The 25911-nt window shown below is 37.2% G+C and overlaps 1 protein-coding gene across 1 annotated transcript; it reads left to right on the forward strand.

Moving 5' to 3' along the window:
* Nucleotides 1-1412: 1412 nt before the first annotated feature.
* LOC125658807 (uncharacterized) lies at nucleotides 1413-16328 on the forward strand. Its single transcript, XM_056148167.1, has 5 exons — nucleotides 1413-1567; nucleotides 7275-7467; nucleotides 10249-10367; nucleotides 10910-11006; nucleotides 16022-16328. Exons 1-5 carry the CDS (start codon nucleotides 1489-1491, stop codon nucleotides 16248-16250), a joined length of 717 nt encoding a protein of 238 aa, XP_056004142.1. The 5' UTR covers nucleotides 1413-1488; the 3' UTR covers nucleotides 16251-16328.
* Nucleotides 16329-25911: the final 9583 nt, after the last annotated feature.

Genomic DNA, 25911 nt, shown 5'->3' on the forward strand with positions numbered 1-25911 from the left:
TAACCTCATCACTTTTATTACTTCTTTAAAAACCTTCTAGATAACTACATTAGGAAAGACGTCATAGGGTAACAGTGAGACACTTTGCTTAAACAAAGTACATATAGTTAAGAGTTATAAACTTGAATGACTAGGAGTTGCCCAAAATTTTTATAAAAGTGTTTTCTTATGTATACGTATTATTTTGACATTGATATCATGGTTATTTACCGACGCGGTGGTCTAAAGGTTAGAGCGTTCGCCCCGCATGCGGAAGGCCGGAGTTCGAATCCCGGCCGCGACAGACCCAAGTCGTTAAAATAGGTAGTGACAGTTCCATTGCCAAACGCTGGGGTTCCTCGGAGATTACATTCAAAACAGGTGTCCCGTGTCAAACCAACGGCATTTGGAAGTGAGAATCACAGGTCTTTCCGATATGACCTTAAACATGTTAAAAACTGAGGTCCCGTGTTGCGGCAGGCGTTAGCACGATAATGAACTCTCACTGCTACGACTCTGAGCGCTAAGCATACAGCTGGTGACGTCTAAATATGTGTGAAAATTGTTTGACGGTACGTAGAAAACAAACAAGCCAAACCAAACATTTGATTGTAGTTCAAACACGTGGTAGGGAATTTCGCTCTCCGTAACTGGGCATTGGTAGGGAATTTCGTCCTCTCAGTAACCGGGCAGTGATAGGGAATTTCGTCCTCTCAGTAACTGGGCAGTGATAGGGAATTTCGTACTCTCAGTAATTGGGCAGTGGTAGGGAATTTCATCCTCTCACTAACTGGGTAGTGGTAAGGAATTTCGTTCTCTCAGTGACTGGGCCGTGGTAGGGAATTTCGCTCTCCGTAACTGGGCATTGGTAGGGAATTTCGTCCTCTCAGTAACTGGGCAGTGGTAGGGAATTTCGTCCTCTCACTAATTGGGCAGTGGTAGGGAATTTCGTCCTCTCAGTAATTGGGCAGTGGTAAGGAATTTCGTCCTCTTAGTACATGTAACTTGGTAGTGGTAGGGAATTTCGTCCTCTTAGTAACTGGGCAGTGGTAGGGAATTTCTTCCTCTTAGTAACTGGGCAGTGATAGGGAATTTCGTCCTCTCAGTAACTGGGCAGTGGTAGGGAATTTCGTCCTCTCAGTAACTGAGTAGTGGTAGGGGATTTCGTTGAGGACATGTTTCGGTGTCACTGATGAACGCACAGAATGGATAACGCGATGTGTTATTGGCTGAATGCGGGATAGGTAGAGAAGTCATTCAAATTTGATTATATGTAACTGCACCAGTTCGTGGAAAATATTTACATGATTTTCTAGCCAACGTTTTACTTTAAAAGGTCATCTGAGTTTTAGATAAAGGCTTCAGCAATCATCATATTTTGCTGCCTATTTTAATTTCCAATAAATAGAAATAATTGAACAATTTACACGACCTACGTTACAAGTGGACGGTGTATATAAATGCTGGCACAACTCTGGGTCTTGTGTTTTTATACAAAACGAAGTGACTATGGGTTTGCCTGTTGGTGTAGTCCTCCTCACGGCTGTCTTGTGTGGTAGTGTCGCTGGGAGTGGAGTTGGGGGAGTGGGTGAGTTCGCCTATTAAGTATTAGGATTTTATTAGGACTTGTACCTGGTCGGCATGGTTAAAATTATTCACCACCATGCGCACGTTCGTCCACTTAATTTTGATTTCCTGTTTTGCAATTAATTGATTTGGGAATTGCATTGTAAATATGTATTATGGATTTTGGCGCATAGACATAATCATAAATACCGACAGGCTCGTTTCATTGACTTTGATTAGATAGTATTTTAACTTGCATTACCATCTTACAAATAAAAGGAAACAGACTGAAATTGATGTTGTTTGTACTAGAATCGACGTGCCTATTAAACGATTGGACTTATATGATAAATTACCCCTGGGGAACATCTGTAACTGTCCCCACTGCAAATAACACTAGTGTGTTATACACGTCAATCAGCACTAGTATGTTAAACGGTATTGTACTTCCTGCGGATGTCTGAGTTATAAAAATGAGTAAACAGTCTCCTTTATTAGAAATGATTACCATGAATATTCTATTTATTGAGAAAATCATCACCATTCACAATGTAGTTCAACAAATAGAATCAAATTGTACGTAATCACGTTCTCATAATCATGAAATGAAGAACACATGACAATAAGAATAGGTCAGCAAGGTCAGTAAGTAAGCAGGCGTAAAGATTAGCACACCATGTCTACTTTTAATCAAAGTAACAAATGCCGTTAAGAATATCAACAAATCAAAGTTTCTACCAATGTGTTGGTCCACGTGTACAGCCATGTGCATAGGCCCCTTTACCAACTTTAGATCCTTCATTTACCATAAAGGTTCAATGAATTCTGCTTGTGGATGGTGCTCGATAATTATCATCTTCGTTATCTTCATTTATCGCACTCATACCATTGAAATAGTTTGTATAGATTTCCAGATTTATTGGATATCGACTTCAGCATCTTCTTGTGATCTCCCACTGACTTCTTCATCAATACATGAAGGAAGTAACTTGTAGAAGATGTCGCGTACACCATGCTTGATCTTGTTTTCATGGATTTTCCGAATCCTCGCCGTTATAAACGTTCCAATTCTTTAGTATAATTTAAACCATTATTAAATGGTAATAATATGTAATCAACTCCTCTCATACCTCACACTCCTTAAACTTTGTGTAGTTATGGACACATTGAAGATGTGCATGTGTCTATTTGAACGTGATCAGACATTTTTCGAAAAATTCACATGTAGTTGAACTTTGTAATTTCTAAGCATGTCTTGAATAGACGGTACCTATTTTGTGTAATAAACTCCTCTCAAACCTCTAACTTGATATTCCACAAACTTTGTACAGTTATTATAGACACATTGAAGATGTACATGTGTCTTTTTGAAAGTGATCGGGCATTTTTCGAGAAAATTACATGTAGTTAAACTTTGGCCTTTTTAAAGCATGCCTAGAATAGACGGTACCTATTTTTGTAATCAGCTCCTCTTACAGCATTTACTTGACATTCATCAGACATTGTACAACTGTTAAGCAAGCATTGAAGATGTACATGTGTCTTTTAGGAAGTGATCGGACATTCTTCGAAAAATTAACATGTACATGATGTAGTTGAACTTTGTCATTTTTTAAAGCATGATACCTAATTTGTGTACCAACTCCTCTCACAGCTTTTACTTGATATTTTTCAGACCTTGTAGAATATTTATGTTATAAAAACATTTAAGATACATGTATACATGTGACAATGTTTTGTATTGCTGTCTCTATGATAGATGACATAATTTAAAGTAACCCGGCCATTTCTGTTATTGAATCGAGTTTCATGTTTGTATAAGAAAGACCTCCAACTCTCGTGGTCTTGTGAATAAGCAATGAATACTTAGGCTTACGTTAAGGTAGTACTCTACATCGTCATAATGGCTGACTTCCTTTAAAAACATGGATGAAAAAAATCGATATCAGCAATATTTGACTTTTCCTTTTCCATTTAAATACCTAGCCGAGTAGCTCAGTAAGTTAGAATACCGACTGCTGAACTGTAGGTCGCAGGTTCGAGTCCAGCAGGGGTTTTAAATTTTTTTTCAGATTACCTTCGACTAAAACTGTATTTTTTGACAAAATAAAGTAAATTTGAAAATTTTCAACTTCAAAATATTCTTGCACATATCCTCTACTTTTCATCTACATCAAATTTCTCTGGTGTAGCATACATCCTTATAGGTTGAACGCAGGCACGAGAAGGGTTCGAACTCACGACCCCCTCGGTTACGAAGCTAACTCTCTACAACTGAGCTACATGTACCAACTTGAGTCACAGTGAATAGCCACCATTGTCATGACCTTCCATCGGCTGTTGCTGTCCTTGAAATATGTAGCTACTGGCAAATCTTTCGTAGTTTTGGCAAATCTTTCGTAGTTTTGGCAGGTTATAATTGACCTGGACGTCTATTTCTGGCAAATCTCGTAGCTGATGAGATGTTGTTTTGCTGTTTTCCGCCACACTCAACAATATTTCAGTTACATGTATCTGGTGGCGCTCAATCTTTGTTGGTGGAAGAGAGAACGGAGAGAACCCAGAGACAGTGTGCCTGGGAAAAGACCACCGACCTTCCGAAAGTAAACTGGGAAACTTTCTCACTTACCGGCGCGAGCGGGATTCGAACCCATGCCGACCAGAGGTGAGAGGCCGTGTGATTTTGAGCGCGATGCTCTAACCACTCGGCCACGGAGGCCCCGCTGATGAGATAAATGCACTTAATGATTTTAAGTTAAGGGTTACTCAATACAGCCCTTCAGTTTTCTATGCTGCATCCCATATTTGTTCACATCACATAATAAGTAATCCTACAGGGTAATTGATACTTTATTCATCACACAATTAACAGTCAATACATGAGTACAATGTTCTAGAAATTTTTTCAGTTTCACACGAAAGATCACATTTCTATGTAACATTGTCATTTACAAACTTGCTTACCGTTTTATTCCCTCAGTTTCTTTTCTGAAGACACAAAACACATTGAGAGGATTTTCTTCATGTTCTATACATTTATGTTTAGTTTTCCCAAATACACCTTTGTAATTATTTTAAAGGCATACGGGTATGGCGTGTAAAACGTTGCTATATTCGATAATCTTATGATGTATGTTCAATATCTTGTGATGTATGTTCAATATATTGAGATGTATGTTCAATATCTTGTGATGTATGTTCAATATATTGTGATGTATGTTCGATAATATTGTGATGTATGTTCAATATCTTGTGATGTATGTTCTATATCTTGTGATATACTGTATATTCTATATCTTGTGATGTATGTTCAATATCTTGTGGTGTATGTTCGATAATCTTGTGATGTATGTGCAATAATTGCATTATGGGTAATATGATGTAACATCTCACTATATAGCCAGACTTCCGGGGGGGGGGGGGGGGGGGGGGGTGTCTCACTATATAGCCAATCTTCCTCGTTTATAGTCAGGCTTCCAATGGATATTTTCATATTTGAACTTGTCAATGATTCTTTTGATATCCGAAGGACAGCATCAATTTGAAGTGTCACATTATAAACAATATATATGTTCATAAGTTAATTAAAGGAATCTGGTGTTCTATCATGGCGCGCAATCAGGTTCAGTTTAAGAGGGGTAGGGGGCGGGACTGGGGGTGGACCAATCCTCAGAGGCAAATGGGTCTAAAGAGTCCGCCGTTATGCCTTCAGTGTGTGCATGACCAAACCCTGGTGAGGCATGAGATGAAGCCTCTGGTGTTATAGAGTAGACTCCCCTCTGGAAAACTTACTTTATGTGTGGCGATTTAGTATTCCTTTAGGAGAATTTAGCATACAAATAGGACCCAAAGGGGTATTTACGACCTATGATGATGTTGAAAATTCAAAAGTTATTCTTTATTCACAATTTGATTCATTGTCTATTATTCAAGCAATGATTTTCTCCTTACCATGAAGGGATCCATGATTTCAAGGGGAGGGGGCAGTAGGTCGTTGGGCGAAGAAAGTCTTAGTGGGGGTCAGGGGTGAAGACCCCGGAAGCTCTTGGATTTTAGTGATTTTGTAAGGCAAGAATGAAGTCTTTTAAATAGACATTTTTACCATTTCTTTTTGTCATGCATGATTAATGATGAACGTAGAGCATTTATCTTAATTAATATGACATTTTTAGAGGGTGCGTTCCAACCATACTTCCGCGACTGCTCATCTCCCTTTTAGATTTTTTTTTCTAGATCCTCGCCGCAGAAACAATGAAGTAAAACATGTATACGAGTATCAATATTACATTAGATAAAAAAACCTTTTATTTTTGGAATCACTAGTTCTAAAGAAATAAGCATTACTCTGTTAATTATCAAATCATATATATACAGTAAAAGATGTCAGCAACAAAGCCTATCAACCCAGGAACTGCTGATTGATCTTAAAACACAAATAACTACACTTAAGTATACTGCAACTCAACATTGTAAATATGGTGAATCTATAAATCGGTGGAATACTTGGTTTTTTTCTTGGACAGACTCTGATTGGCAAATACACCTATTATTATCTATATTTTACTTTATATTTTGATCTTGCTCTTTTATATCAACACAACCTAGTTATGATTGATTTACCATAGTTGTACCAAATGATATCATATTACTTTCTCTCTCTTTCACCATCCCTCTCTGTATATCTCCACCAGTCTTTCTCTCTTCCTACTCCTCTTTTTTCTATCTCCCTCTTGCTTTAATGTATGTATGTGTATGCATTTGTACACTTCTTTGCGACAAAGATCTCAATAAATTTGTCATCTTTCTAAAAAAAAAATAAATATGTGTATGATATTCAAGCAAAGAGACCATTCTCACTCGACCTGCGTCATTCATTTACCAGTATTAACGCATAATTATTATATAGAAACATAGATTCTGAAACAAATGTATTGCCAGTGTTATATAGTGAGACTTATCATACTGAGACTTTCCCCGGAAGACTGGCTATATAGTGAGACCCCCCAAATATCAATAGTGAGGCTCCCCCACGTGCTTGGTCTGCATTTTATTTTTAAATTTCAACCGGAATACTGGCTATGGTATTTAGTGAGTCATCTGTGGAGCGCCAAATTAATATAAACTCAAATAATTGAAGATGTTTTTGATTATTTGAAGACATCATCAGTTCAACTATTGCGCGCATCAATTGATGAGAGCAATAATTTATTTGATGCGCATATCAATTCAATTGATGATAATTATTACGCGTATTAATTGAATCTATACGCGCATAAAGTGAATTTTTGCTCTCTTTAATTGAATTGTAGCACGCATCAAATGAATTGATGATATCTTCAAATAATCAAAGATATCTTTAATTATCTTAATTCATGTAAATTTGGCGCTCCATAGTTTATAATTGTATCATTAGCGGTTTCTATACTGGTATGAAATGTTCCATTATCATCCGTTGATTTATAACTTTTAATTTCCTTCATTGTTATTACACCGATCACGAAAAGAGGATCACACATTAACTGGAAAATAAAATATACTTTATATGGGAGCTTGATACAAATATTTATTAAATCATTGTTTATTTATCTAATTTTTGTTTAAATTCTATGTTCTTGTTCAAAGAGTTGACGCTTCTTATCTAATGACTTTTAAAACTTCTCAATAGACCTTTCTAATGACATTATGTTATATCTCTTTTTCTTGTACCCTTTCTTTTACATATACCGCAGACACTACAGAAGATGGCTACTTGCAAGCTGAAACTAATTACACTATGGCAGTCGACCTTGACGAGGATAACTGTTTTGGGAATTTTAGTGATTGCCTGAATAGAAACAGAGACTGGGATAACCTTAAGCCCTTCACGGAAACGCCCGAGGGACGAGTGGCGTTCGACGACGATTTCTTTTCGAGGATATGCCAGTTTGTGAACATATCATATTCATAATATTTGTTTGATACTCTGTATCAAAAAAGTATTGTTCAGTATCCTTCTTCGCCCAGTAACGTTGAACCAAGCACTTCATCTCGTTTTGAATAGGTTGAATTACGATTTCCTTGTGGTTTGCTACCGCAGAACAAAAAGTTCAATTAGCTTTGTATCAAGTTCATTTAGTTGAGATATTGTGATAACGGCGAAAACAAAACCGAAGTCGAAAAACCCTGTATAATACTTTCTTTGATAGATTAACAGGAATTCTGTGGTTCAGAGTTTATGTTTCATTATCCAACTAATATCAAATTAAGCTCATAAGATACTGTAACTACATTTTTGAACAGAATACCACGAAAATATGCCTTACGAAACAAAACGATTCTAAAGTTTGGTTGGTTGTATATTGTATAAAGTCCCGCTCAAGAATATTTCACTCATATGACCGGCGAGGGGCTGCAAATTTTAGGCCTATGCTCGGCGCATACTGTATGACCATTGAATAGGGATATTGATTGATTGATTGTATATTGTTTAACGTCCCGCTCGAGAATTTTTCACTAATTTGGAGGGGTCACTATTATCTATGAAGGACCTCGGTTTTGGCGGTCTAATATGAAGAACCGCCCCATTTAGTTGCCTCTTACAACAAGCGAGGGGTGCCGAGGACCTATTCTAACCCGAATCTCCACAGGATTCTATAAATTTGATAGGATACTACATGTTGTAACTGTTGTAAAGATCACATATTTTTTTGGAAATAGAATTTTCAACGAGCTAGAGTGAGTAATATTGCTTTTAATATTCGTTATAATTTTTTTTGCAACAAATAAATAAAGAATATAATAAAAATGTCGTAAAGGAAAAATCGTAGTTGTGCTTTTGAAATATAACATCAGCCCTAAATATGCATGCTTAAATGCAAGGTTGATTGATTGTATGTTGTTTAACGCTCCATTAGAGAATATTTCACTCATATCGAGACGTCACTATTGCCGGTGGAGGGCTAGAAAATTTAGGCCTATGCTTGGCGCTAATGGCCCTCGAAAAGGGAGGGATCTTTATCGTGCTACACCTGCTGTGACACGGGACCTCGGGTTTTGCGGTCTCATCCGAAGGATTCAGTCACCTCTTAAACTTATTACATTTTTTAATTCATCTTTGAAGTACATTGTTATAGGTACTTTCAGTCTGAATACTCCTTTTTATAACATTTCTATAATACAGTTTATAGATAAATCGTACAAGCTCTGGTCTAGTGGATTGCAAGGAAGACTTCGTAACCCTTCAGTTAGCATAATTTGTTAAAATCAGGACTTATCAGTGATACCAGTAGTATGACAAATTTAATGATTGTACTTATCATTAATCAAATATTCCTTCTGAAATTGATGGTTGATTCCAAGTTATTCTTTTAACAGTACATATAGGATTGTGTAAATGGAATTGCAACACCCCCCCCCCCCCAAAAAAAAACACCACCGTACGTGTATCCGTAAACTAGTGTATTGGACATGTATGTAATTTTTGCCAGTTCAGTTTCACATGGATATCATGTGATTTCTCAGATCAATGAAGCTCATATGGTTTGGAGTCATTGTAGCCACACGCGACCCAAAAACTCAGAGCTTCAAAGGATTTCCATTTGTTGACATAGCCATGTTGCAAGTAGGTAGCCATTGAATTTGAACCCCCTTAATATCCATACTCGTACTACTTTTAAAACAATAATGAACAAATACGATGTTTTAAGTTAAATATATTAGATGAAATCATTCCAGTTCGTTTTTAAGAAATAATCGTTTAAATCGATTTGAATGTTAAGATAAATTCGCGGTTTTTATTACACTTAACTATAAATGATGCGAGGACCAGACTAGGCCTTCATAATATACCAGGATGACTTTTCAATACTCAAGAGCTCCTTTTACATCTATGAAACGTATACATATTTCATCCCCTAAAGCATTACCTGACCCGTTAGGATAGGAATTTTGGCAAAATACAAACACCAATATAAAAAAGTAGAATACTTTAATTTCCACATGCACAAATCGTCCTTAGAGTGGTCAACTTATTTCTACTGGTTAGCTGATTGAGCCGATATTGACCCTGGCAATCAAGAATCGTGGTTATTCCGTGTGTTTTAATCATTTCTACAACTGACTACATTCCCCGATTTTCGTCAACAGTGGTTAAATTATTATAAACAAGGAACATTCTGATCTACCTACCTGTCGAGGGGGCGTGTTGTTCTCTCTTAACTCATAACCGGAAACGAATTTTCTTGCATAACCGATACCTTATGATTTAGGACATATGTAGCCGTATTACAATGCTAGATAATAGAAATCCAAATGAGCACAGTACATAAAATATATGTTAGGAAGAAATCACGAACACGTGTGCGTGTGTTTAAGAAATAAAACGTATCTAAGCACATATTTTACTTGTTGGAAGGCCGGGGTTCGAATCCCGGCCGCGACAGACCATAGTCGTTAAAACAGGTAGTGACAGTCCCATCGCCAAACGCTCGCCATCAGGTGTAAATGTCACGGGTCCTCGGAGATGACCATAAAAACGGATGTCCCATGTCAAAGTAGGTGTGGCACGCTAACGAACCCTCACTGCTCTATGGTTGTAAGCGCCAAGCATAGGCCTAATTTTGAAGCCCTTCGCCGGTCTTGGTGACGTCTCCATATGAGTGAAAAATTCTCGTGAGAGACGTTAAACAAGATGCAATCAATAAATAAATCTTACTTGTTGATCAGATATAGCAGCGACCTGAGTGATTGCATTGGTGAGATGGAACCATCATGTCATTCACAATTTCCCCGAACTTTCACCAGGTTTAAAACGGTCTCACCAATTTTGTGTCGACACAAGGAAGGTGAGGAAATCGTACAAATTTATATAATTTCTATATGACAGGTGTGGCATATTGTATAAACATTCAGTATAATACATTTATCATATTTGAATTATAGAACGCCGATTCTTTTTGGATGTGCATAAAATGTAATGTATGTTATGTTAGGAGTGAAATATATGTGTATAAAATGTAACGTCTACTGTGAGAATGTGGTTTATAATGCAAGGTTTTGGGGTATGTGAATTAACATTAGAAGTTTCCAGGTTTGTGGATTAGAATGTATGGGTTTGGGTTATATGGATTGAAAGTCGAAGTTTCTAAGTTTGTTTTCATGTTAGAATCACCAGTGTTTCATTGTGTTATAGCAATCAGAGTCGTGGAGTAAGTTAAGAGGTTGTAGTGCTGTTTAATGTAGACATCATGTGAAATGAATGTTCTACTGTTCACGGGTCACCTGGTATGACAGTTTATCTGTTAAATCAGATAAAGAATTGCTTTAATCTGATAAATACAGGAATGCAATACTCTTATACATGTAAGATTTAACATATTTATTTCAGCCTTGGCTACACTGGTCAGCTGTATGAATGAAAAAGAATTCCAAGAAGCGTTTCAGTTAGTAGCTCAATACCAGGACCCACAATCAGATGAATGCGGGTACGTAATTCCTACAGGACCCACAATCAGATGAATGCGGGTACGTAATCCCTACATAAGCGTACAACAAAGCTTTAATTAAGGGAAAGTCAGGTAGAATTTAATACAGAACCTTACAGAGACAATATCAACAATGTGGAGCGTGATTAATGTGCAATACCGTGTTACTGGAATACAGAATCATCCACAACTTTTCAGTTTCCTCGCTTAGACTTATTCAATATCCTTGAGTAGAAACTTTTATACTGTTACATGTATATAATTTATACATTGAAATTGTTCAATTATTTTCTGATCAACATACTAACATAGAATGCAATTGATCACCATCGATTTGTAGAGTAATCGCCTGATGGACAATGGCAGTCAACCAGAAACACAATGGCCTTAACCTATTTAACTCATCGATCTGAGCTGAAAGTAAAAATGAGCTTTTCTGATCACCTTTTGTCTCTTCGTCCGTCTACCTATACATTAACATTTTCATCTTCTTCTCTAGAACCACTGGGCCAATGTCAATCAGACTTGGTACAAATAGTCCTTGGGTGCAGGGGATTCCAATTTGTTCAAAGCTTTTATCAAAGAGGAATAATCAAAATGGGCAAAAAAAAAAAAAAAAAAAACCTTCTCAAGAACCAACTAGCCAGAAAAATGAAATTTACTTCAAAGCTTTCTGATATAGTGTAGATTCAAGTTTATTAAATTTCTGGTACCCGGGATGGGATGGGGACCACAATAGAGAATCAAAGTTTTATATGCTGATATATAAGGAAACTCTTTAACAATCTTCTCAAGAACCAATGGAACAGAAAACTGGAAATTTACACGAGAGTGTCCTAACAGAGTATACCGGTATTCAAGTTTGTAAGATGGGGTTATAATAGTAATCAAAATTTTACATACGAATATATTGGGAAAATCTCAAGGACTGTAGGGCCAGAAAAGTTGAAAAAATGATGAAAGATTCAAGATTGCTCAAGCCATAGTCCCCGGGTATAGAGTGGTACCACAACAGGAGATCGAAGTTTTATATGGGAATATACAGGGCATAAATTAGATTTCTGCTATCTTAATCTGTCAAACTTAAAACTTTCATTTAATTATGATGTACAATGTATTTTAGAAAGTAACCTATTTTATTTTTTGTGGATTTTAATCCAGTAAGATTGTTTGTTCCTTTTTACCGGAAACTTTCTTTAGAAATTGTCTTTTCTGCTGATTGTAAAACCGAGTATTTTACAGATGGTTCAATGTTCAGTAAATTGAGCAATATTTTCCAAGTATACGTTATGTTTTCAAAGATTTCATAATTGCACCCGACTATGGAATCTAATCTGTTTCACCGTCTTCTGTAGCCTACACTGTCGTTGACAGCCTTCACTTGTGAAAAATGGCGCACTTTCGGATTCTATGTCGGATTGTTGGTTTCAATCTTTTCTGTTGCCTGATCTTTATGTCTTTCTTCACCTTAAGGCAGACCTTTTGAGACGAGACGTTTCCAGGCTGTTCTGTCTGCTGCGTGTACTTTCCAGCTGTTGTTTTCAATGTCGCATGCCTAAATGTTACATGTAAGTTTGCATACGTCTGTGAATCGGAATTGTGGACAACCTATATGTACCTTACACTTTCCCGTTGCAAGCAAAATATAGGAAGTCCTTTGGAATGTCTTCCATGCGATTCACGTGGACATATCCAGGGAAGACCACTCTGATGGATGAGGGTGTACCTCATTTGCTTTTGTTAGTATTTTGCTGCACTGTCTTATCAGGTGATATTAAGTATCCTACGTAAACATCTCATGTGAAAAGCCTAGAGTTGTCCCTCTTGGTATTATGTAGATTGGCCAAGATTCAATGCCATAGAGTAGGTTGATGATGATACACTTAACAAACTTGGACTTTGGTGACACAGCGAGGTGTTTGTTTCCCTAAACAAGTGTGATTAGCTTTGCCAAAGATTTCTCGGCTTTACCGATGCGCTTGTTGGTCCCGGTGTATAGTCAGAGTGTGTCTGTAGCTGTAGTGCTTAAGTACCGGAATGCGTTGACGACTCATTGGCTTATCAAATGCTGTCTGACGTGTTTCATACCGATTGTTAGACCGCTTTTTGCTCACTGATTTTGACTACGAATAACTCCGTTTACCTGATCAAGCTATAGGACTCACGGCGGGTGTGACCGGTCGACAGAAATGCTTACTCCTCCTAGACACCTGATCCCACCTCTAGTGTGTCCAGGGGTCCGTTTTCGCCTAACTATCTATTTTGTATTGCTTATAGGATTTATGAGATTAATCACTGTTTGTTATCTTCACTTTCATATTGCAGTGAAATGACTTTATCAAGCTCAGCACTTTAGGTGGACAACCATTAAGGAAAGTATCTTGAAAAGGCTGCATCTGCTTACAAGGTCAAACCCCTTGGTCAAATCGATGACCGCAGGGTACAGTGGATTTTGCTACTCTCTGTACTTTCATATCCACAGTAGATCTAAAGCCGCACTGCGATTCTGGGTTCTCTCTGCAGTACTAAAAGTCTTTGCAGAATAATCCATGCAAGCAGTTAGCTGACAAATGCCTCCTTAATTGTTGCAGTAACTAAGGTCGTCTTTGTTTTAATAGAGTGTGTCGATGTTTGCCTTATTAAGATCTTTGGAAACCTTACCTTTTCCCCAACATGCTAGCAACAAATTGTGCAGTGGTGCAAGAAGACAAGACTTGCTGCTTTTAATCACGTCGTCTGGTATAGTCTTTGTTTGAAGCCTTTCCCGACAGGAGTTTGTCTACTGTCTGGGAGACGCCCTTTAGAGGTGCTGGATCGTGTAGTTTAGACAGGTTGGAAGGTTTTCAAACAGACTCATGTATGGTTACATATGTTCTTTGTAGAGCAGAGCTCTGAGTAATGTTCCACCTATCTAGAAACTTGTTTGACTTTTTGGATATCACTCCGCGTAATTTAGATTTAGCAATAGTTGGATCGCCTGTCTTCTATCATATATAGCTTTGATGCTTCCTGCGTCAGACGCCTGTTGTGCTGTACTGCAGACACTGACCCATTAGTCAATCACGTATCCTCTTACTGTAACTTTCACGTTCTACCTTGCCGATTACAGTGCTTTGAAAGTTGCTTGGTTAGGCGTAAGCTTTGTAGGCCTGCAAGACAGTCCGTTTTGCTTCAGTGAGGGGATCAAGCCTCTCGGAGATTTTGAACCAATCACCTCGTGGGGATCCGGGTTAGAATAGGTCCTCAGTACCCCTTGCTTGCTGTAAAAGGCGATTAAATGGTTCGGTCCTTTGGGACTGCACAACCGAGGTCTCGTGTCACAGCAGGTGTAGCACGATAAAGATTCACCTTGCTTATTGGCCATACGCGCCGACCATAGGCCTTTTGCAGCCCTTCACCGGCAATGGTGACATCCCTATATATTTATATTACAAATCGCATTTTCCTCTATGAACCAGCCAATTTCAGCACGCGACACAGTCTGTTCATATTGACTATGAACGAATTATGAACTAGTTTAAAGCACGCAACTGGGAGAGCGTAATGATTTGAAAAAATCCAACATGTGTTACAAAGATCTCGCAGTCACACCCCGGATTAAGATTGTAAACTTCCGTAGATCATCACCCCAATCTTGTGGTCTCCTAGCTCCAAAATACAGTGCACTGTGCAATGTTGACATAAAAGCAGAGTAAAGTGTGATGTCATGTCTATGTTCTGACGTACGTCACAATACGACTGTGGCATAGGTGGATCTTAGGAGTTCGTTTTATGTAACAAACTATTTCCCGACTTATTCAAGCAATGTAAACAAATGGGGATTTAGTAAATGAATATAAATATAAAAAATGAACAGCCTCAAATCCAAATCCGTTCATACTGACCATGAATAGCTCAAAAGTGCTGTTCATTTCTTAAATAAGTGAAAGATTCTCGATGGGGACGTTACACAAAATACAATCAATCGATCGAGCCAACCGTTTAATTTCTCCCGTAAGCAGAGATACAAGATATCAATTGTTTCATTACATCACTTAAATGCTCTTGGATTAAGAGGCTAACCAAAAGTACATGTAATTTAAATAAACCATGGATGGATATTGTTTTGGCTGTTAAGGGGAAGGACATCCTAAAACTATATGATTTTGGAGATATATTTGTGCTATAATACTTGTATAACAGAAACAATACCTTTTGGAAGGATGTTCTAGATTTATGGTTATGTTTTATGAAGGTATTGAATAAACAAGAAAATTTTAAAAACAATGTCCACAATACCCCTGTATGGTACAACTCCAATGTTAAAATTGCAAATAAATCTGTATTTTTCAAATCTTGGTATGATAAAGGAGTCAAGGTTGTACAATATTTTTTCGATGAAGATGGCAATTTTTTATTCTGTGATGTATTTCAACGTTTACATAATCTTGATGATTTCTGTATCATGAAATATATAGCGTTAATTCAGCAATTTCAAAATATTTGATACTATTGTCCATCGACAAAACTTCTATCAGATTTCCTAGTCCATGTTTGCCTATATATTTTGAACCTATTTTAATGGTAGAAAAATGTTCCAAGATCATTTATAACTTTTTGAATGTGAAAGATGTTGATCCAGCTTCTATAAACAAATGGAAGCAAGAATTAATTGTATATGGAGTAAATACTATTTAAAGATATTTTTAAAGTTTGTTTTAAAACATGTGATTCAGCTGTACAGTGTTGCAATTTAGAATTTTACATATATTACTCCCTGATGGTTATTACCTAAAGAAAGTTAGTATTAATTCCACAGATTGTTGTAGAAGTCACTGCATAACACGTTTGTCACTAAAATATTTTGAATTCATTTTCGTAGAGATTTATTACATTCAACTGTTATAAACTTCATTCTTTGCAGCATCTAAGCATATTTTTCTTATATGTTGAGTCCTTCCCGTGGGGATCCGGGTTAGAATAGGTCCTCAATCAATCATGTAAAGTCTTAGGATTTGTCAATATTTATCTTGCAGTGCCGTCAGGGACAAACTATCACGCGCTCTGTTGATAGTCAAAGACAGATGTGATGCACGTGGATATGCAAATCTAATTGCAGTTTTGAGGGAACTTGGTGAAGATGTTATTGTCATCGCCGATTCTACTTTGAATTTGAAAACCGCTTTGTCCTGCACCATTGACATCGATGCTCTTATTCGAAACAAAACGAAGCGGTCTTGGTTCCAACCACTAGTCGGAGCTTGAACTTGGATATAACAATGATTAATAATGTCATGCAAGCACAGGTTCATGATTTTATCAATAAAGTTTTTAAAACGCAAAGCAAATTTAACCTTAATTGGAAGCAGGGTAAAGTTTTGAATTTCTTATACTTTCCTTTTAATGCCACTCGTGTCAGTGACTCAAATGAGCCTTTCTTAGCATATGACATCAATTTTTATACTACTCGCAAGTAACAGTCTGTCATTTCCAATCTAAAGTGAGTAATTTGTCCTTGCTTAAAAGGAATTTATTTCTTTAAAAGAAATACACCCTTCCCTATGGGAGATTTCAAGGAGTAATTTCATCTCTCTTGCTAATAGACTAGTGGTGCGTGAGCAAATTCTTTCATGGAAACAGTTTTGCATAATGAAAATATTTATTTTTATTAAAAAGATATTTATATGGCTATAAGACATGCCATAAATTATTTTACCCAGAATTTGGTTTTAAATCGGTGTTTACAAACAACTGTTTCTCAGCCGTTTCTACTGTATATTCAGATTATAAATCAAGTGACCTGCACCTTCCAGTTCAGAGGTAAGATCGCTGGTGGTCTTATCTGTGTACAGCTGTGTGCATTGTTACAACGCACTTTTAAAAAGCAAATGAAAACCCCCTCCTTTCAATGTACTGCATAGTATGGGGAGAAATCATGAGTAGGAACATAGACATTATGAACTCAGGTAAGCCATACAGGAGAAGTGTTCACAAACTATTTTAACATCGTCTTTGTAAAACAAAATTCCAAAGTGCGTGAAATCTGGGACAAATAGTCAACGCAACTTAGAAAAAAAAATCATTTTTCAAAGGCGTTGATACCGACCATATCAACACACTTTGCAAATAAAAAAAATTTGCACGGCTCGGTCGATTTTCTTGAAGCTTTCAAAAATGATAGATAGTTATTTGAACCGTAATATTTGATGATGACGTCATTTCCGGATCCGAGATTTAGACGTTTTGTGGATTTGGGTAATTATAAGGGCCTGACTCTGTGAGAGCACCGCAATGATTACAATACCCGTCCCTCCGACCATCCGTCGATTTCATTCGTCTTGAACACTATTCCTTCCCACCGTCGCGGTGGCCGAGAGGTTAGAGCGTTCGCCCCGCATGCGGTAGGCCGGGGTTCGAATCCCGGCCGTGACAGACCCAAGTCGTTAAAACGGGTAGTGATAGTTGTGTGAATGTCACGGGTCCTCGGAGATGACTTTAAAAACGGATGTCCCGTGTCACAGTAGGTGTGGCACGCTAAAGAACCCTCACTGCTCAATGGCCGTAAGCACCGAGCATAGGCCTAAATTTGAAGCCCTTCACCAGTCCATATGAGTGGAAAATTTTCGAGCGGGACGTTAAGCAAGATACAATCAATCAATCAATGAACACTATTCCTTTACCTTGACCAAGTCTGGCCAAAGCTTTACCCATAGATTGCCCATGTTGAGGGTGTGCAGTGACCATGATCCAATTTCCTAGATCAAAGGTCACTGTAGATAAACCTATCTGTGTGAGATCTACACTCATCGATATATTTGGAGCATATTTTCTCTACCTTGGTGGTCGGTTTCAAACTTCATCCATAGAGTGTCCATGTGTGGAGGATGTGCAGTGGCCATTAACCAATTTTCTAGATGAAGGGTCAAAGGCGAACTAACTTATCTGTGTAAAATCCATGTCTGGAGCATGTTTCTCTCACACTGACTTTACCAGGCTCAAACTTCACCCATAAAAATTTGCTGATTACCGAATGGTCTTCTTAGAAGCGGAATCCTTAGAGATGGTCCCCAATTCGAAATTGACCTCTGATTAGATTCTTTACATGCTAGTGTAGTGAGTATGCGAGCGGATCTAAAATCAATTTCTAATCAAACTGGGGGTGGGGCTCGTCTACATGCAATCAATTTGAATGATTTACCGATAAAAATAATAAGAATTGGCATGTATCTTGGCATGATTCCTCTTCCCCGTTCCTCTCGTTTTGAGAAAGAAATACAACACCTAATTATTCCCTCTGCTAATTAATAGTGCGTTAAGTGTCTCCATGAAAATAATGCTGATATACACTCACAACGCACTTTGAAAAAAAAAATCATAGTGCATTGACTTGGACCCAAATTTAACACTCTTTTTTTTTTTCAAGTGCGTTGCCACAGTGCATATTGTAATTAAAGTACCGTACCATAAGATTAAGAGAAATAGAACATTATAGTGAAAGGTGAACAATGATCAATTTCATAACTCCTATAAGGAATACAAAATAGAGATTTGGGCAAATACGGACCCCTGGATATATCAGAGGTGGGATCAGGTACCTAAGAGGAGTAAGCATCTCCTGTTGATCCATCACACTCGCCGTGAGCCCTATACCTGGATCTGGTTAACGGAGTTATCTGTGATCGAAATCAGTGTGCCAAGAAGGCCTAACAATCGGTATGAAACAACTTAGACAACATTTGACCCAAATATAGATTGTATTGGTAAACTAGATCATTATAACCACACAGGTAATAATTTTCTAAAGACCAAACATTTTACATACCCAGGTGACCGTTAAGGCCCATGGACATCTTGTATGCGTAGGTAAGATATAATTTGCAAAATACTGACTTTAACCGAGACTGTTGAAACCCCTGTAACATCAACTTCTTAGTCAGTAGCCTGTTGTGATTTAAAAACTGATGATACGCAGAACAAGCTCTTGCGTATCGAATCGGCTAATAGATATAAGTATTAACACCATATGCAGGTGATAATGGAATATTGCTACATGCAATGTAGATTTGGAAAGTTGACGATGGAGAAGCTGAAATAATCCCGTTTCTCATAAGGTTGAGTTGTGTGTGTAAAAAATCTCTCGCTGTGACTTTCAATTCGACTTTTAGATATATCGATGACCTTTTGTCTATTAACAATGATAACTTTCATTCATATGTCGATTTGATATATCCCTGAGAGCTCGAAATAAAGGACACCACAGAGTCGTCCACTTCTGCTTCATACTTAGATATTTTATTGAAAGTAAACATTAACGGCAAACTGACAACTCAACTGTATGACAAACGGGATGATTTCAGCTTCTCCATCGTCAACTTCCCACATTTATGTAGCAATATTCCATTATCACCTGCATATGGTGTTTATATATCTCAACTGATTCGATATGCAAGAGCTTGTTCTGGGTATAGTCAGTTTTTAAATCGAGGTAAGCTACTGACAAACAAGTTGATGGTACAGGGATTTCAACAGTCTCGATTGAAGTCAGCATTTCGCAAATTCTATGGTCGTTATAACGATCTAGTTCGTCAATACGACCTCGCATTGGGTCAAATGCTGTCTGACGTGTTTCATGCCGATTGTTAAGCCGTTCTTGGCACACTGATTTTGACTGCGGATAACTCCGTTTACCTGATCAGGATATGGGGCTCACGGCGGGTGTGACCGGTCAACAGGGGATGCTTACTCCTCCTAGGCACCTGATCCCACCTCTGGTGTGTCCAGGTGTCCGTGTTTGCCCAACTATCTATTTTGTATTGCTTGTAGGAGTTATAAGATTGATCACTGTTCGTTATCTTCACCTTGCATTTAACCATCGAGTTTGTATCTCTGCTGGTGGACAGTCTGTCCCCGAGGATACTTGTCGCTCGATATATGTTCCCTCATGAATATACACAATAACGAAACTATACTGGCTGACACGTCGCCCAGTATTAAAAGGTGTCACTCTGTGGAGTCTATAAGGGACACAGGCTCCTACAGATCGGTTGGTGTCCCTCGGATTATCCTTCGAGATATCAAAGATTTGTCGTATGTACAATCGTCAGATTGTCAACTTTGCTGCAGAAACCAAAATTCTTATACCCAAATTAAAGACTGTTATGTTCCTTTAAGAGATATATTTGATAATTCCTTTTCAGACGCCATGTGTTCAACCTCAAAATGTTCTGCAAAAAATTGCAAAACTTGTGATATACTGATCACTAAATATTCATTTAGTAGTAATCTAACTGGACGTAGTTTCTGTACCAAAACGTTTGATAATCTGACTTGTAAATCTTCTAACGTTGTCTACGCCATTGAGTGTAACCTGTGTGGCTTAATTTATGTGGGAGAAACCAAGGGTTCACTTAATAAAAGAATATCGGGGCACAGATTTCAAATTAATAATGGTGGTAACCAACTTCTTTACAAGCATTTTAATGCACCGGACCACTCCATCTTGTCCATGAGGGTAAGGATTTTAGAAAAAATTTACCATCATACAAACAATCCTACATTAAGCACCCCTTTTCGTAGACAACGAGAAGATCACTGGATCAGGACCCTAGGAACTGCATTTCCATATGGATGCAATAATAATGTATATGATGTGGGGAATTTGACTAGTCCACAAGGAAATAACGTTAATGTGATGGGACTCTTTCCCAATACCCAAAGACGAAAACGCAGTCACGGACATCGTTCATATAAAAGACCAAGTATAAATAATATCACGTTTGATTCACTTTTGCCTCACGTCAACAGACAATTGGGTCCACATCATATTCGTACAAAACTTTACTCTATTCCATTGAGGGTTTTACACACGTTATTTGAAGAAGCTATGGCTAGTCTATACTTGGATTTTTCAACACCTGAATATAGACTGAACTATATGATCATGAATGTTACCTACCACAGGCTCTATACACCAGCACGGACCATGAATGATATTCCTTCCAAATCATGCCGTCAGTTCCTTGAGCTCAAATTTACAAACAAAGGAATAGATGCCGTCAACATAAGCAACATTCTTCGTCATAAAAGGGTTCAGTCGTGTATTCCAACTTATTTCAAGTTCAAGTCTACACTCTGTATTTCTTACAGCTATACTTCTACTATTGGATCCAAACTTTTTAATTATAAACAAACTTTGCAGGGCTTAGATATAGACCATCTTATACGTAATTCAACAACATGTTCTTGTTCTTCATCTTCTTTCAACTATAGTCCAGCTGGACATGTCATTACTGGTAATGTTGATATAGATGAAAATGAGGACCTCAAATCACTTATTCTTAAAGGTCCTAAATACAGAGAACCTCGGTCTTTTAATTGGCGACAGAACTTCATCTCTGTTATGAGTTATGTCGAAGATTATGCCAGACGATGGGCTAAATATGAAAAAGAAGAACTTGATACATTGTCAGAATGGGTTAAAAGCATAAGAGGGATATTAAAATCCCGCATTAGACACGTGAAAACAAAAGTACGTACCATCAATCCTTCTGTGTTTAGTAAACCAGAAGTGATAAAAGAATTAGATAGGTTACATGAGAAATATGTTTTGGTTCCAGCTGACAAAGCTAGTAGCAACATTGTCTTTGTTTGTAAGGCTCATTATTACAACTGTATTTTAAACGAACTTGGCATTGATTCCACTTTTGGTAATCATACATATACTCCAACTGCCCTTTCAAAAGACGAAATTCTTCAAAACCATGCTTCAGTTTTAGACACATTTAATATTCCAGTCAATGGGTCGAATGAATATGAGTCACCGTACCTATACTGGATTCCTAAACTACATAAAAACCCTTACAAACAAAGATACATTGCTGGATCCAGTAAGTGCTCTACCAAGCCCCTATCTTTGCTCCTCACGAAAATGTTAACAGCTGTGAAGGAGAAACTTCAAACTTACTGTGCGACTACATATGCCAGAAGTGGTGTTAATCAAATGTGGATTCTAAAAAATTCTAAAGAAATTTTAGTAAAATTGAAATCACAGAATTTTTCCCAAATCAATAGCATTAAAACCTATGACTTTTCAACACTATACACGACCATTCCTCACGATAAATTAAAGAATAGACTTTTTGACATCATAGACAGTTGCTTCTTCAACAAAAACGGAAATACTCATATGGGGCTTACGGCGGGTGTGACCGGTCAATAGGGGATGCTTACTCCTCCTAGGCACCTGATCCCACCTCTGGTGTGTCCAGGGGTCTGTGTTTGCCCAAATATCTATTTTGTATTGCTTGTAGGAGTTATGAGATTGATCACTGTTCGTTATCTTCACCTTGCATCTCGTGATCAGTCATTCAAAAACTTAATTTGTTAAACACCACTCTGATTCCACGCACAAGTACTCTGAGGTTGAAATAAAAAATATGCTAGAGTTCCTCATTGACAATATCTTCGTGGTCTTTGGTGATCAGGTCTTCCAACAGTCTGTTGGAATTCCCATGGGCACGAATTGTGCTCCTTTGTTAGCTGACCTGTTTTTATATTCATATGAAGCAGAATTTATTCAAAAACTTCTACATGAGAAGAAAAAATCTCTCGTTGTGACCTTCAATTCGACTTTTAGATATATCGATGACCTTTTGTCTATTAACAATGATAGCTTTCATTCATATGTCGATTTGATATATCCCTGTGAGCTCGAAATAAAGGACACCACAGAGTCGTCCACTTCTGCTTCATACTTATATATTTTATTGAAAGTAGACATTAACGGCAAACTGACAACTCAACTGTATGACAAACGGGATGATTTCAGCTTCTCCATCGTCAACTTCCCACATTTATGTAGCAATATTCCATTATCACCTGCATATGGTGTTTATATATCTCAACTGATTCGATATGCAAGAGCTTGTTCTGGGTATAGTCAGTTTTTAAATCGAGGTAAGCTACTGACAAACAAGTTGATGGTACAGGGATTTCAGCAGTTTCGATTGAAGGCAGCATTTCGCAAATTCTATGGTCGTTATAACGATCTAGTTCGTCAATACGACTTCGCATTGGGTCAAATGCTGTCTGACGTGTTTCATACCGACAAATTCTTGGCACACTGATTTTGACTGCGGATAACTCCGTTTACCTGATCAGGATATGGGGCTCACGGCGGGTGTGACCGGTCAACAGGGGATGCGTACTCCTCCTAGGCACCTGATCCCACCTCTGGTGTGTCCAGGTGTCCGTGTTTGCCCAACTATCTATTTTGTAATGCTTGTAGGAGTTATGAGATTGATCACTGTTCGTTATCTTCACCTTGTTAGTTTGCCGATAGTAATTCGGAGTTTTTGCTCTATCAAACTTAAATTTACACAGTTGCATCTGAGTTATATACTAGATCATGTTGGGGTTACCCTCATGCGCATGGTACTATTTATATACGCCTAGCAGACTTCAACAAAATATGGCTTCGAACCGGCGAGAAATTACACCAGTCCTAAACGAACAGATCATACGTTTAAACAACGGAAGATGAAAAATGTTTACATAGCAGAATGAACTGGATATGTTCCATCTAAATACTAGACTCCATTCTTCACTATTTAAAACGAATATGATACGCATGCACAGGAGTTCCCACCACGAGCGGCAAATGTATTTATTAGTTCCCACTATATTTATATTTTAGATACTCTTCTTTATGTTTTTACATGCAAATGTTTTCAAGCTTGTAGTTAGGCGAACGTTAATAACTTTGAAAGCTGACTTTGAAAACTAATTCAGCTGTATTAAAGGGACTGATTCACGATTTTCCCCAAAATTTTGATTTTCACTTTTAATGAACAAAACCTTCTGTCTAATGTGTTTAAAAGATTTCGCATAAAAATTAAGGTTATACATTATCACATGTATGTTTTTGTTTAGGAAATTTTCAAAAGAAATGGATATAGATCTAAGTTTATTATATCTTTCACATTTTAAGCATTCTTTGGATAGAATGTGTTATCTATAAGTTAAAATTTGTGAATATGCAAAATTAAAATGCTTTATATTGCAAAATCAATATTTCACTGGTTTGTTTGTGTACATAAAAAGACTCAAGTCTTTGTTTACATAACACAGATTTAAGGCTAAAATATTGCTTTTATTCTTGCATTCAGAAGGTCAAAATTTTGGCTGTCAACATTAAATGAGTTATATTTTTAATGTTTAACATCAAAAATGCAAAATATTTTCTTCAGAAATCGTGAACCAGTCCCTTTAAAGTATTTTTTTTGCACTTTGACATCTCTTGGGGGGTGGGGGGTGTTGGTCTGACAGCGACCGTAGCTTACGTATTCGATTTCATTGTACATGTATGTCTTCATTAACGTTCAACAGTTGTGATGATGTACATAATTTGTTGAATTAATGTTATTGTTCATATGTTTACCTGTGATGTTTATACATTGTAATTATTTGATGTTTGATGTCATACATGTATAATATGGAGCTCAATTTCATTATTGAATGTCTATCAAAGATTTTCGGAAATCTGACAAATTCTTTAAAGGCCTTCAGCGGCATAAATCCGTTACACAGTCAGTTTGGGACATAATAGAGAGTCACCCGGGATGTGAAATGGATTCCGTATTGTCCCAACTGAGTATGTAACTGATAATGTGCGGTAGAAATATTCAAAATCATGGCAGTGTTTTTGTTAACAATATGTCACTCATTCGATAAAGTTTATACCATACGACGCCATAGTAGACTTATAATACGCAATATGTATAAATCATTTCATCTCTGTTATGAATTCTGTAGAAGATTATACCAGATGATGTGCTAAATATGAAAAGAAAGACTTGCTACATTTTCAGAATGGATTAAAAATATAAGAGGAATATTAATATTCAGTATTCGACACACCAAAACAAAAGTGCGTATCACCTATCCGTCTGTGTTTAGTAAACAAGAAGTGATCAAAGTGTTAGATAGGTTACGTGAAGAATATGCTTTGGTTCCAGCTGACCGAGAATCTTTGCTTGTAAGACTCGTTATTACAACTGTATTTATCTTCTTCATTTTTAGACATATTTACTTTCCCGGTCAATGGGGGTATATGTCATGAATTACCGTACCAAACTTAATAAAAGTCCATACAAACGAAGATACATTGTTGGATCGAGTAAATGTTCTACCACAATATATTTTAGAAGTGGTGTAAATCAAATGTCGATTTTAAAAAATTCTAAAGAACGTTTAGTGAATTTGAAATCGGAAATCCTTTCTCAAATCAACAACATCAAAACGTTTGACTTTTCAACACTCAAAACCATGCCTCGGTTTTCGACACATTTAATATCCCAGTCAATAGCTCGGATGAATATGAGTTCCCGTACCCATACTGGATTCCCAAACTTCATAAAAACCCTCACAAATAAAAATACATCGCAGGACCCAGTAAATGTTCTACCAAGACCCTATATTTGCTCCTCACGAAAATAATTACAGCTGTGAAAGATAACCTTCAAACGTAATGTGTCACTAGATATACCAGAAGTGATGTAAATCAAATGTGGATTCCAAAGAATTCTAAAGAACTTTTAGTAAATTTGAAATCGCAAAACTTCTCAAATTAACAATATTGTGAGGTATAACCCACGGAATATTAGTAACTTTAATTTTTTGTAAATAGTTATATGTTAAATTATTTCATCTCCGATGTTATGAAATGTGTATCTAATTGTTGAAACATGAATTGTCTTGTAGATGATAGACTACATGTCAAATAATTTGTCAGTCAGCTGAGTGTGATATTTTATGTGTTGTTATACGATCCCTTGTATAGTGGATTTGACACGTTTATGAAAGATGTATGTTACAATTTATTTGTCAGTTAAATCATATCATCCGGCATATGTCCTACTTTAAAGAA

This window comes from Ostrea edulis, chromosome 9, assembly GCF_947568905.1.
Source record: "Ostrea edulis chromosome 9, xbOstEdul1.1, whole genome shotgun sequence".
Classification (NCBI taxonomy): domain Eukaryota; kingdom Metazoa; phylum Mollusca; class Bivalvia; order Ostreida; family Ostreidae; genus Ostrea; species Ostrea edulis.

Coding starts and splice junctions, on each gene's coding strand:
- LOC125658807 (XM_056148167.1), top strand. CDS start 1,489: ATGGGTTTGCCTGTTGGTGTAGTCCTCCTCACGGCTGTCTTGTGTGGT. Junction 7,468..10,248: donor TTCTTTTCGAGGATATGCCA/GTTTGTGAACAT, acceptor CTTGTTGATCAG/ATATAGCAGCGACCTGAGTG. Junction 10,368..10,909: donor TTTGTGTCGACACAAGGAAG/GTGAGGAAATCG, acceptor TATTTATTTCAG/CCTTGGCTACACTGGTCAGC.